General features: G+C 43.9%; 1 protein-coding gene across 4 annotated transcripts in view; it reads left to right on the top strand.

Moving 5' to 3' along the window:
- Positions 1–12,801, top strand: part of SLC4A11 (solute carrier family 4 member 11) — a 96,715-nt gene that overhangs the window by 50,965 nt on the left and 32,949 nt on the right. For all 4 annotated transcript variants that reach the window (XM_069796952.1, XM_069796944.1, XM_069796936.1 and 1 more), the window contains 3 exons: positions 3,614–3,737; positions 6,995–7,201; positions 12,220–12,304. In XM_069796952.1, the coding sequence (XP_069653053.1) occupies positions 3,614–3,737; positions 6,995–7,201; positions 12,220–12,304 (416 nt within the window). The remainder of the gene's footprint in view (positions 1–3,613; positions 3,738–6,994; positions 7,202–12,219; positions 12,305–12,801) is intronic.

Below are 12,801 nucleotides of genomic sequence, written 5' to 3'. Positions count from 1 at the left end.
CTATGCTGAGTATTACCTGCAGTCTTGTGTAACTTGGGATTTCTCCACATGAACCAAATAACTTTTTTGTCCTTTACAAATATTTGCACAAGTCTAATAGGGACTGCAGTTTTGGTTTATATTGTATTTCTATCTGGATTCTGGAATTAAAACAAAAATGGGAGCTGTAATTTCTACAGCACGGAATAGGATTTGAGTCAGCTAAATAGTGGCTTGAATTTGAAGAAAAGCTTGAGATGCTGAATGATGCATGGGCAGAAGTGACTTGGCCTTGCACTAAAAGTGAGTGAGACACCTTTTTTTTTTTTTTTCCACCCCCCAAATGATATAACAGAGCAAGAGCAGGCTCAGTGCAGGTGCCTTTGTGCAGAATGCACCCTCGCTGTTTCTCCCCTTCATGCAGCAATGCTCGGGTGCATCAGACCTTCTCTGTGGCACCTGTTTAAATCTGGTTTTACTCTGGTTTACCCTCACTAAACCAACTCAGCCTGATTTGTAAGGGTATTATTGACTTAAATTGTGTCCATACATTGACCTAAATGATGTTGGAAATTCTTCAGTAGTCCACTCTTGGTTTTACTGGTATAAGTGATACTGGGATGCAGATGCACATGTCAGTGTCAACAGAGCTCTTTACAGAAGAGTTGGAAGAAACTGTCTCATAGGTGTGAGAAGGCTCAAACTCTAGCACTGTGGATAAAACTAATTTGGATAAAAATGGGTAATGACGACAGTGGGTTTCTTGGTGTCTTGTGAAATGTGCTCAGTTTTGCTAAATCTTCCAGTACCGCTTAAGCGCTGCGAGATTCTCATGTTGCGTGCTTTCCCAGTCCCTCAAGGTAAGGAAACAGTGGACTCCTGATTTAAAGAAACACAAGGTTTTGGTGTGGCTGCCAGGAAAACCAGCTTGTATGTGACAGCTATCCAATAACAAAGAGCAGCCTTTTAGAGTCAAATTTTCCCCTTCATACCCTGCTCAAGAAGCTCTTGAGCTGAAGTGATGTAGCCCTATGGATTGGCACTGTTGGCAGGACAGTCATCTCTGGAAAGCACAGCCTTAGAGGCAAGTTACTGGAGCTGAAACATAACCCTGTCCCTTCAGGGAGAAAGCTAGTTAGAGAAGAACTGGCTTGGTTAATTATTGCATTATGTAATAGATTTTTCAAATTACTTCCTATAATGCAACATGACTTCATGTATTGCAGCTAGGGGATCAGGGCTCTTGCACATTGGCTTTCCTGCCTTGGGTAGAAGCAAGTTGAAATTCTGGGTTTTGTGAGGTTTCAATTCTTGGATTTATTCAAATGGGGTGGGAGCAGGCAAGCAGGTACTGCTGAGCAGCACTGCTGAGAGAGAGATGGCTTGTAACTTTTGTACCTCCACAACATGTACAAACTTATGTTCACATGCATGCTTTAGTGTCCTGCCCCACTTCAGACATCAAGGCATGTGCTGGTGTGATCAGTCCTTGCCTCGTAATTAGTCTTCTCTGGCCATACTTTGTACTTCAGTAGTTTCTTGCTAGGTCAGGTACTGCTTGATAGTCGTGGTTGGAAAGGGATGATGTCTGGAAAGTGTTAGTACAGCTCTGAGCTATAGGTATCTGATATCTGCTTCTGGCCATCTCTGGAATAGAAATGATGTTCAGAATGCCCAGAAAGCCTTCCTCTTCAAAACAAATTAATTGATGAGCTCAACAGCTGAGGTATAAAAATACTGATAACAGAGCTCAAAATAAGGGCCATCCTTGCTGTAATGGTGCATTAACTGACCAGTTCAGGTGGATGAAGGTGAGAGAACTGAAGGTGTTGGACCACTTGAAGGTTCCACTGTTAGTCTAAAGCCCAGAGGTTGTGTATCTTCCCCATTGATATGTTGAACTATAACACAAGGAGACTTGTATGCTGTCCAGCCACAGCAGGATTGCTACTGAGGGCTTTGATTGGCTTGTGAAAACCAGTGTTGTCTGTGGTCATTTGATCCCTTTGGAGGGAAGGACAAGGGTTGTTGCAGATCCAAACCATGGGTTTAATTGAAAAGATAGCTTGCACTCTATTTTCAATTACTTTAGAAGAGATTTATTCCTAACCTTAGGACCTGCTGTGATCTTTCTCCCTGTCAAAGCTGACTCAAGTAGAAAAAGGACAAGAGGCTGTGGTGGAGGGGAGCTAGGAAATAAATGAAATACTGTCATCTTACTCATGACCTATATTCTTCTAATTAAGCTGTTTGGTTGCTCTCAGACTTGTGCCTTTGTCAGATTAATTTGTGTAAGTAGGCTGCTTCCAATCTGTGATCAGGAAGTCAAACTCAATAAGAAAATACTTGGTGGTGTGATTTTTGTATGCAAGTTATTAAGAACTTAATAGAAAACATTATGTGCTCCTGACTAGTACATCTGTACCCAAAGATCTTCAGGAACCATTACTGGAACAACCTTTGGGGTGTGAGAATGCATCTTAAAAGGAAAGAAATGGGCTAGGATTATGAAAGAGGAGTTAAAGGAGCGATGAATCCTCCTATTACAGAGGACTGTGGTAGGTGCTTGCTAGATGAATAAAAGAGAGCAAGCAATCCAAGTGACTTTGAACCAGGAAAAAAAAAGGGGGGGGGGGAAATCACTGAGGTAGGAAAACACACTTCCCTATCTCTTTCAGTGTCAATAGGCAAACCCTGTGTACATATTTCACCAGCGCTTGTCAGAAGACTCAGGTAGTAAGTGGCTTTAATGGGAACAGGAGAGCTGCCATCCAGGCTGGTGTTAGCCTCCTCCTGTCACTCCACCAAGCCACTTTGCTGTTTTTGCAGTTTCCCAGCAGGAAAAATGATGGCTACCCAGATCACAGCTCTGTTTAAATATCCCAGGATAGACACAGACCTGGTCTTTCATGGCCTCCAAAGATGATCTCTGTGTTTATTTCAAACAACTTGTTATGGGAGTCCAACAGCCATCACATGCCCAGCAGGGCTGGCTGGATTGCAGCCAAGGATTTCCCTCTGAGCAGTAATTCTGCCTGCTACAGCCTTTGTAGATCTTGAGCAAGGAGGTCAGCTTGGTTTCTATAACACACCTGTACCAGAAAGGGAAAAAATAACAGCTGAGAGCAAATAGGGAAAGCCATTCAAACAGAGAGATCTGCCCAAAGCAAAAGTGGAAATATGTTGGTTTGGCACCTTGCCTTAATGTTTCCAAAAGCACTTTGGGAGATCAGGTGAAATGAAATGAAGTGTAAACTGCTCTCCAATAATGGTGCTCTTCTTCTAAGAGGGCTTTTTTGTAGAAGCTTCTGTAGTGGTGCAAGTGCTAGGTATGTTACCAGGTAATCAAAAGAGTGCTGTTAAAAAGCAGATGGGGGAATAGGGAGAATACATCTTGAAATCTTTAAAGTTATTTCCCATAAAAACATGGATGTCAAATTCTATGAAAGAGTTAGCAGAACTGGGCTAATGGTAACTTAAAGTCACTGCTTAAGACTTCAGAAGTGACCCTTTCATAACCAGCAACATTTTGTGTTTCTTTAAGTTGAAATGTGTGTTTATAAACCTTGTGCACCTGGAGAGAGCATGCCATGTGTCACAATGCCAAGTATAACAATGCCATCTTCCTTGACAGTTGCACTATAAAGTCTCTTCAGCGACGTCATGTTTGCATCAGCCGCCTGGAGAGGCCTCAGAATTGGGGTGAAAACTCCTGCGAAGTCAGATTTGTGATACTAGTGCTGGCTCCTCCTAAAATGGTGAGTATTGTGTACTCGTTTGCCCTGGTGCTTCAGAGGGTTCTCCCAAGATCGCTTTGCCTTGGTCGTCTTCTAGGGTTAATAACAACATTTTATTTTTAAAACACAAGGGGATGTGAAAAGGATGTCTTCTCAGCAGTTGTCAAGATGGTTTATACTAACAGCGTCTGTGAGGGGTAGATTAGTCAGCTGTGTCCTCATCTCATACTGGAGAATGGCCTCTAGCCTGACTAGGAGGAGAACACTGCAGATCAAGTGTGTCTGTAGTCCCCATATGATTTTTTTTTAGAGCTACAGCTATGATGCGTGTATTACTCCACAGATTTCCCCCTGTGCATCTTTACCAGTTCAGCTACTATTTTTCAAGGTAAGGAATGCTGTTCCTGGTTAAAGCCATGCTTGTGAAGGGCTCTTGTTAGTCTGCAGCTGATGCCCCACTGTAAAGGTCTGGGTTGCTTCCCAGCAAACTCTTTATGGGACTGATAGTTACACTGCAGATGTGGTTGCAGCAGTTGTAGATGGACTGAGGTAACTAAGAAGACGACGTAGTTTTGTGAGCTCTGTTGCAGTATGGGCGAGACTATTTGGGAGCTGGGGTGCTTGTAAGGTCAGACTCTCCCGAGGTCCTTTGGGATGCGTTTTCATAGCTTTTGGCACTTGAAGCAGCAAGGTTACACTTGCTCAACTGTACTTAATGGTTCTTCGGTGTAGACAAGGCCAACAAATGGCACAGTAGTACGTATTTACTGCAATATCATGGGGGGCATCAAGGTTAATTGGGGATCCCTGTCCTGTCTTCCTCGAAAGCATTGGCTTGATCAAGATGGTGTGTTCTTCCAGCTAATGGTTGAACGGTTCAAAGCTCAAGACCTTTTCACACCTAAGCTGGCTGTTTACACCTTGGGGCTACTAGGTCTGTGCTTCTGGGAGGTGCTGGAGAGACTGGGGACCTTGTCTGGAACAGGACATATCCTGATTCAATTTCCTGGTCTTCAATGCTATCTGTGTGACCTTGGGACCCTCTAATCTGGTCTGTCTCCTCCCCCCCCCCTCCACCACCACCGTTGTTTAAATGGAAATACTGGTGTTTCCTTATTTCCCAGGATTTCTGGCAGATCTTTCCCAACTGAGCAGTTCAATGCTTTTGGCATAGATCTCAAATACAACAGGCTGAAAACATATTGATGTTCCTTACGAAAAGCAGCAGGCAAACAACTAAACCCGTGTGCAACTGCATTGATCTCCCTTTCATTGTATGGCAGTTTGCTTATCTCTGGCCAGCTACGTGCAAAGCACCCAGCGAACAGCTCTGCATCCGCTTATATCCTGAAAGTTTGCAATTCCAATGGACAGCATCAAATTAAGGAAAGGGAGTGGAGGCCAAGCAGAGCTGCAGTTGCCAATAGGCTTTTTATTTTAAATGAGTTTATCTAGCCAGCTCTAAGTACGCATTTCTGGTACAGCAGTTAAAATAATTAACCTGCTGACAGTAACAGATTAAATGAGCCTTGCTTGGGGACGAAAAAAAAAAAAGCCCAGAAAATGGGCATCTGTTGTGCTGAAGAATCCAGATCCTTGGCCTTCGCCAATACGGAGGATGGAAAAAACTTGTTCTATTGCAGATCTCTGCACACTCTTCCTCTAAATTGTTCATCTCTCTCTCTGGAAAAGCAAAGAAAGGGAGCAGCATTGGGCAGCTTAAAGTAACCCCTTGCCACATCTAGCCCAAAGACCACTGCTTCTTAGAAGGGAAAGGAGAAGCCTCCCCTGTGATGGCAAGTCCAGGCTGGTTCAGTCTGCAATGACCAAGTTTACAAACTCTAAAAGCAACTCCCAGAGCAGATTATCTTCACTTAAATCCAAACACTTCCCTAGAAACTTAAATTGAACATGTCCTAGCAGGTGTGTCTGAAGGGATGTTACCTGTGATGGAGAGAGGGTGATGGAGGAGAGGTGGAGGCAGGGCAGTGTGAGTGATGGAGCAAATATAGTGTTAGTGATGACTTTGGGACTAGTGCAGTGCCGCCCACATGTCCATGCCTCTGTGTCAAGCAACACTGAATTATTTGGTTGTGTTCATGAAGAAATTGTTCATCTGCTTTGTTATGAATCATGAAAACTAATTCAGATCAAACGCATATGCTTGCTACTGCTTTTCACAACACCGTGAGGAGGTTGGAGGCTGTCCAAAGGAGGGTGGTTGTTTGGGTGTCTCTAGCCATTGCTGCATGATGAGTGTTGAGTGTAGCTAAGGTGGGTGCGTTAAAACTTCGCATCAAAAGGAGCCCTTAACAAGCTATGGTTTTACATAACTTTTGCCTTGGCAAGTATCTTATCTGTCCTGACTAAAGTGTCACAAACAGTTGAGCCAGTTGGGGTTTGTAGAACTTGGGTTTGTGCAGGGCTGGGGAGCTCAGTGTCCTTTACTGTTCCCTTTGTATCTAATTTCCAAGGTGCTTGGAGCAATACAAAAGCGGGCTTGGATACTTTTGAAGCTGGACCCTCAAAAGATTAGGCCTGTGTCTCACAGAAATGTTAAAGCCTGCAAATAGGCACTTGTTCCTTTTTCATGTTTGCAGGTCTCCCATCCCTTCCAGGCATTTAGTGAAGATAGACAGTGCTGCTTGTGTGTGTGCTCAGCTGCTTCTTTCATATGCTTTCTTCCATGCTGGTAGTTACTTTAGCTAAGAGCTCTAAATCTCCACTTGTGCTGCCAGAATTGCCCTAGAGAGGCCAGCTGAATTGAGTTTTAATGCCCAGAAAATAGGAATCTGATGAAGCAGATGTGCACAATAATATCAGTCTTCTGGAAAAGACATCAGGGCACTCCTACCTGCAGGAACCTTGAATACAGCATCTTTCCAACCCAGTAGCAGTAATGCTGAGATGCTGTAGGATAGCAAAAACTCTTTATTTGTTTAGTCTTAGCAGCCTTGAAGGGAGACTGGGGATAAAAATGCATACTCAGCATAATTCAGCTTTGGATCAAGTCCTGGGAAGTTGATTAAGTAAGACTGATCAGTGCTTCTGGTCAGGGCCTGTATATTGATGCCTTGACCGGATCCTGCTGTGGTTGGTTTGTCCGTCTGCAACAGCTTCCACACGTGCCCTTCTTCATCGGGTGTTTCTGGGGTCCTGGAAGCCAGGCAGCTTGCTCTTCAGATGGTGCCCAGTGGGGTACATCAGTGATTTTACCTTTCAGAAGTGAAAGAAAATAGTTTTACAAGGTTTTTTTTTCCTGTCTCTTTTCTGCTCAGAAAAGTACCAAAACAGCCACAGAAGTGGGCAGGACCTTTGCCACAATGTTTTCGGACATAACCTTTCGGCAGAAACTCCTAGAAACCAAAACGGAAGAGGAGTTCAAGGAGGCCTTAGTCCACCAACGCCACTTGTTGACGGTGGTGAATCAGAGACCCTCAGCGATGAGCGATGGGCACAAGTCACATGGTCCTAAGCCACTCAAGGTAAGGTTGGCCAACATCTGCCATGCCCCTGCTTCAGTGGTGTCCAAATGCATAAATGCAAGGGGTTTGGGGTAAGGAGATGGAGCAGTTGTCCTGCTTACATCCATTGGGCTCTCCTAGCAAGCTCTCGGCACTGAGGTTTCCACAAATGGCTGCTGTGTGTATGTCCCTCTTTCTCAGCTCCTGCTGTAAATCTGAAAAAAAAAAAAAATCAAACCCCAAAACACTTCAAAGAGGCAGGTGCTGAAGGGATGCAGAGCAGTAGGGGGTTGAAATGGTTGCAAGGCTTTGATTCCAGATGCTTAGTCAAGGGTGGGATTAATGGATCACTGTGCGTTGTCAGTCCAAGGTACTTAATCCTTAGAATCAGAAGTCTCTGAAGGAAGCTGCTGCTTGTCTTTCCCGCAGCCAAAAGACTTCTTGGCCATCTCTGCATGGTAATTTCACTTAAAAGTTGCCTGTCAGTATTTGGCCTGACTTCTTACTGTTTGATCTGTAGATCTGTAAAATGTTACTTGCTTTGTACTTTAAAGTTTGAGGGAAATGCTGTAACTCAGCTTTCTTTTCTGGAATTTCCTGTGTATTGGTCACTGCTTTGCTTTTCCGTTCAGAAATTCATTCTTTAACCAGACAGCATACCTGAAAAATAAACTGTGCCATCTCTAGCTTGCTGCTCCTGTCTCTGAATTACAAATAACCTTAAAGCTTTGGGTTGCCTACAGTGCAGAAGCCTGTTAACTTATCACTTCCCTGCCCCCCCCTGGAATAGACTTAAGGGGTTTTGATCTGCACATCTGGAAATGGGCAAAGCTCATGTATTTCCTGCAGAATCCCCTTGCTTATAGGTAGCGCTCTGAACTTTCCTAGACCCCATACCTGCTCTTAAGTTTGCAGAACAAGTCCTGAAACCCTCTTTAAACCTAGGTCATTCAGAGCGGTGGTATTCAGAGTAGCTGCAGTAATGTAATTTAGGTAAAGTAGGTTTAACCCTTTGCACTTGTTCTTTCAAAGGAGTTTTTGTTAAAGCAGTTGAAGCTTCTGGCTCTATCTTCTGCTAAAACTAGCCCTTTTTAAATGTCTGCAGAGGATTTTCTGCTCTGTGGTTTGGTGAGCAGGAGGGCTGGATGCAACACTGAGCTTGTAGGTGTTGGCCCTGAGAAGTGGTGGTTCCTATCTGCCTCGCTGGGTAAGCAGCCTTTGCCAGGCAGATTTTCAACAGCTCTGAGCCAGTGCTGTCGATAGTGATGCTTGTTTCTTTAGCGCCTGCTCTTGGCATTGACCATTCTTGGTCTGGATTTGGTAAATGGTTGTTTTTAAAATGTTTTATCCTTCAGCTCTCAGGAGATGCAGCCTGTATAGTAGTAACTCTGCTCTCTCATGTCACTTGGAAGCAGCTGTCCCCCATGCTGTCTTGCCAGCATAGACCTTAAGAGCTGGGATGGAGATTTCTTTTTCTGGCAAGCAAAGATTTGTCTGGATAAGTGAGGTTGATTTGAGATCATAGCCTGCATTCCTCGCTTCCTATGAGAGCTATCTCCAGCAGCATCTTCTCCCCCTCTGCCTGCCCTGTGCATAGCCTTCTAGAAAGGAAGCGTTTAATATGAGCACAAACTCATATGAGACCAGGGCTGTAATTTCAACCTGTGAACCACCCCCAGTGAAATAAATATGCTAATCCAGAGCCACTGTATTATTAAAGTGAGCCCTCGGGAGGGTAAAGTCTCTTGGTAGTATAAAAATCTGCTTCCTGCCTCCTTTCTTCCCTTGGTCCTGCAGCGATGGGAGAAAAATGGTCCTCAAATGCTCTGTGTGTCACTGGGGTTTCTGCAAGTGCTTATTTTTACCTCTGCTAAAATACTAAAGGGGACATGACAGTTGCACACCATGCTGTGCCTACAGCACAGTCAGTTTGCTTTGGCTCATCTCAGAGAATTATTTAGGCAAGGCTAAATACTCAGTCATAATTAAGTCAGCCTGAAATCCTCTTGTTTACTGAAGCATCTAATTGTAATTTTGTTCATGCAGGAGCCCCTAACAGTTGTGATGCTTTCTAGCTGTGATTTTGTATCTGATACCTGTGTGGATTTGCTGAGAGGGCTGGGCTATGCTTGCTCAGCATCTGCAGGAGGGAGGATAGTATGTGTCCCTGGTCTGTATAAAATACTCGTGCAGCCCTCCCCAGTATTTTAGGGAAGGACTGAGAAAGGGGTGGCATTGTTGGAGTAGGTATTTTCTGTTTGGCTGTGTAAGTGCTGGCTTAGCCTCTTCCTCTAACCCAAACAATGGTTGCTTATGGCAAGAGACTTGGAAGGATTTGTAAAATGGATAGTGGAAAATTCAAGAACTTCATCTAGGATTTTTTTCTGTCTGTGTTCCTTTTGCTGCTCTTTCCTTCCTTGTGTATTAGGAGCAGCATGGGCAAAGCACTGGAAGTACTTGCAGAAGAGGAGAATAAGGAGACTGAAGGAGAATTTGGTGCTGGGTACCTGAGCTGCCATTCCTAAAGGCTAATAAACCTTGAGCTTGGGGGGGAGGGAATGCAGCTCTGGTCTCCTGGATAAGACCACCTAGTATCAGGATATTAAATCAAAAAGACAACAGGGCCATGAGAGAGGTGCCACCACAAATGGGAGTGGAAAGCCAATGGGTCAGCCAGACTCGACCCACTAAAGGAGAAAGAAGCAGGGAATGGCAGTCCAAGAAATTCCCAACACTGGCGTGTATGAGGAAGTAGATCAAAAAGGGCAAGAATGGAGTGTCAGCACTGTTCCTCCCAAGGTTTTTGGAAACCTCACAAGGTGCAAGCTCGGAAGATGGCAGGAGGCATAAGCCAGACTGAAACATGTCTGGAGTAGTTAGACCATAAAAATGCATGGTGGATAGGTTGGGGGATAAAAGTAAAACCAAAAAGGGGAGTAACTTCAGAGGTCAGTAAACTTGGTTGTTCATCTCCTCACTGCAACCCAAGTTGAGTGTGAGGTTAGTAGAGCAGAGAGGAAAGCAGGAGGATTAGCCATAAAGAAGAAACAGCTTTCCCCATACTTCCCCCTAATGAGGTTTAGCTTGACATCCCCATGCCCCACCCTAGGCTAAACTTGCACATGTGCAAGAAATAAATGCATGAAGGGAATTGGGTGTCTCAAACATAAGCCATCGGCTCCCCCTTCTCTCAAATTTGCCTCATTGTGTGTTGCAGGACCAAAAGTTAGGCAGTGCTTTGCTTTTCTGCACACTCACCGCTGCCTACAAACAGGCATCGTGCATGAGTGCCCCTTCCCTCCCCACCTCCCGCTCAGCCCCAGGCCAGCAGCAAGTGTGTGGCTTCTTCCCTGGAAGATGAGATACCCCGAGTATCGTTTTCCCCGGACTCACTGCAGTGAGACGAGTAAACATATTAGTCATTAAAGCTATTGTGATTCTCTGGATGACTTGTGCCTTCAGGAATGTCTTTCTGGGGGGAAAAATTAAATTGCTTTTCAAGTGCATATGGCTTTCATGTCCAAATATGCCTCCAAATATGTTTTAAGCTCATAGCTTTTTCAGAGGTGCTTAAAATGCAGATGTTATGTTGGTGTCTGCCATCTTTTCATCCTGATCTGTTCAGGTTATAGAGTTGAAACCGTCCTAAAGTAATAGAGGTGTATTGGCAAAATGGAACAGAATTGACTTAAGTAGCTGAAATGTGAGATGTCATAGTCGCTGATAAAGGAGCTGGTCCTCTGAGGTATCTTTTGCACCCCAAACCCTAGTGTTTGCTGTGCCCAGTGTATTCCTTCTAAAGGAGAGGTTTCCTTGTGTTTTACTTATGGTTCTGATCTTCCAGGTGCTGCAAAGCTGTGTGTAGTCTGTTAAACAAGCACTACAGTGTCAAGTCCTTTCTAAAGCAGTAGTTTTTATCAGTTTCCAGCCAAAGGAAGATGTCTGTGCTGTTTTGAGATGATCTGTTGGTGTAAATTTTGGACTTGTGATTCCCCCCCAATACTTCCTAGCAGAGGTTATAAGTCTTCTGTATCTAATTCTACAACAAACATGAAATGTTCTAGATGAGACAGCTGGGGTAATTAGCACTGTATAAAGGTGCATTTGATTTTGAGTAGTATGTGTACATTGAGTTGAGGATAACAGGAAAAAAAATATCTGACAGGTGCCTCATTTGCAAGTGTTGCCTACTCTGATGCTTTCCATGTGCTTTCTGTAAGGATGTAGTTGTGAGAATTGGGAGGCTGTAAGTCAATAGCAGCTGTCAACATATTTCTGAAAAGCTCCTTATTGCCTGTGATGAGCATCAGCTCATATAAACAATCGTACTGCACCTTGCAGGCCCCCAAACCAGAAATGAAAAGGAGTATATTGGGGTTTTGGAACCCTTTCACAATGATCTTATTGTCTTTCAATGGGTGCAAATTATGGCTTGGTTATGTGAAGTTAGTCAAGCTTGTTCACTTTTGGTGGTGTTTGAGGTGTAGACAGTCTTAGTTCCCTTACTACATCTATTTGAGGTCTCCCTTTCACATGGCAGTGCCAAGGAAGGGGGCACTTGCTGGGGATCCCCTTTCAGAGGCTTCATGTGGCTTTGGGGAAAGAGGTTGGTTTTTTTTTTTGTGGTGGCATCTAAAGAAAAAGAAGTTGGCTAGAGGGATGGGAAAGGCATCTCTGACCTGATGTTTAACCCCAGGGTACCCAAGGTCTAATCCTGCTGTTGGCCAGGGTGTTTTCAGTGGGTCACACTGCATCGGCTCCCTCACCTGCAAAGCAGAGATGCAGATATGAATGGGAGGGGGAAAAGGGAAGGAAGGGGAGGAAAACAGGGTGGTCTGGGGGAATTTTCTCTTTTACAATGCTTTTGAGGATATAAATTGAAGTGCGAAGAGTTTATTTTTATTATCGTTACAAAATCTGATTTGAATGCCCTATTCAAAATGACCAGTTTTGCTCCTATCAGTATTGAATAAGGAGGTTAATCTCTTTAACAATACATGAGCCTTTAAACTGACACAGCACTTCCTTCCTTTCTTTAGTTGCATGAGTTTCTCAATGTTGGCAAGGGGATTTCTGATGACATTGCACGAAGATTTCCAGTGTACGCTTTGGACTTCACTGACGGTATGTTGGCCAATGTTTATGAAAGCATTGGCCTGATTTTTAATTTTTGTGATGTGATGTCCTGTTTACAGTGTGCATTGAATGTGTTCTTTGATACGTGTAATAGCGCTTTTATTTCTTATTTAAAAGAATATTTTGGCCAAAGCCTGTGAATAGGCAGCGTGGCACATTATAAATGAGAATCTTGCAGTGTTCCCCTAATGAAGATGCTAGCTGTATGTAGATGAGGATTTTAATTTTTATTAAGCAATGAGGCGATTAAATGGATTGATTATTGTCGTGTGTAGACACAGATCAACTCGTTGCAACCTAATTAGTCAGCACTGGCCTAATAAGCCCTTTCTGCTGTCTTTGCAAGCCAGCATCAATAGCAATTATGGTGATGCTGTGGGAGTTGAGAATGCTTAAACAAAATCTGAGCTGCAGTAACTTCAGCTCGGTGCTTTTAAAAACAGGATATAGCTTGTCTGCTGTAGCCACTCCATAGGAGCAGTGAT

The sequence above is a fragment of the Haliaeetus albicilla genome, chromosome 1 (assembly GCF_947461875.1).
Source record: "Haliaeetus albicilla chromosome 1, bHalAlb1.1, whole genome shotgun sequence".
In the NCBI taxonomy this organism is placed as follows: Eukaryota; Metazoa; Chordata; class Aves; order Accipitriformes; family Accipitridae; genus Haliaeetus; species Haliaeetus albicilla.
This window is presented reverse-complemented; position numbering and strand designations above follow the sequence as displayed.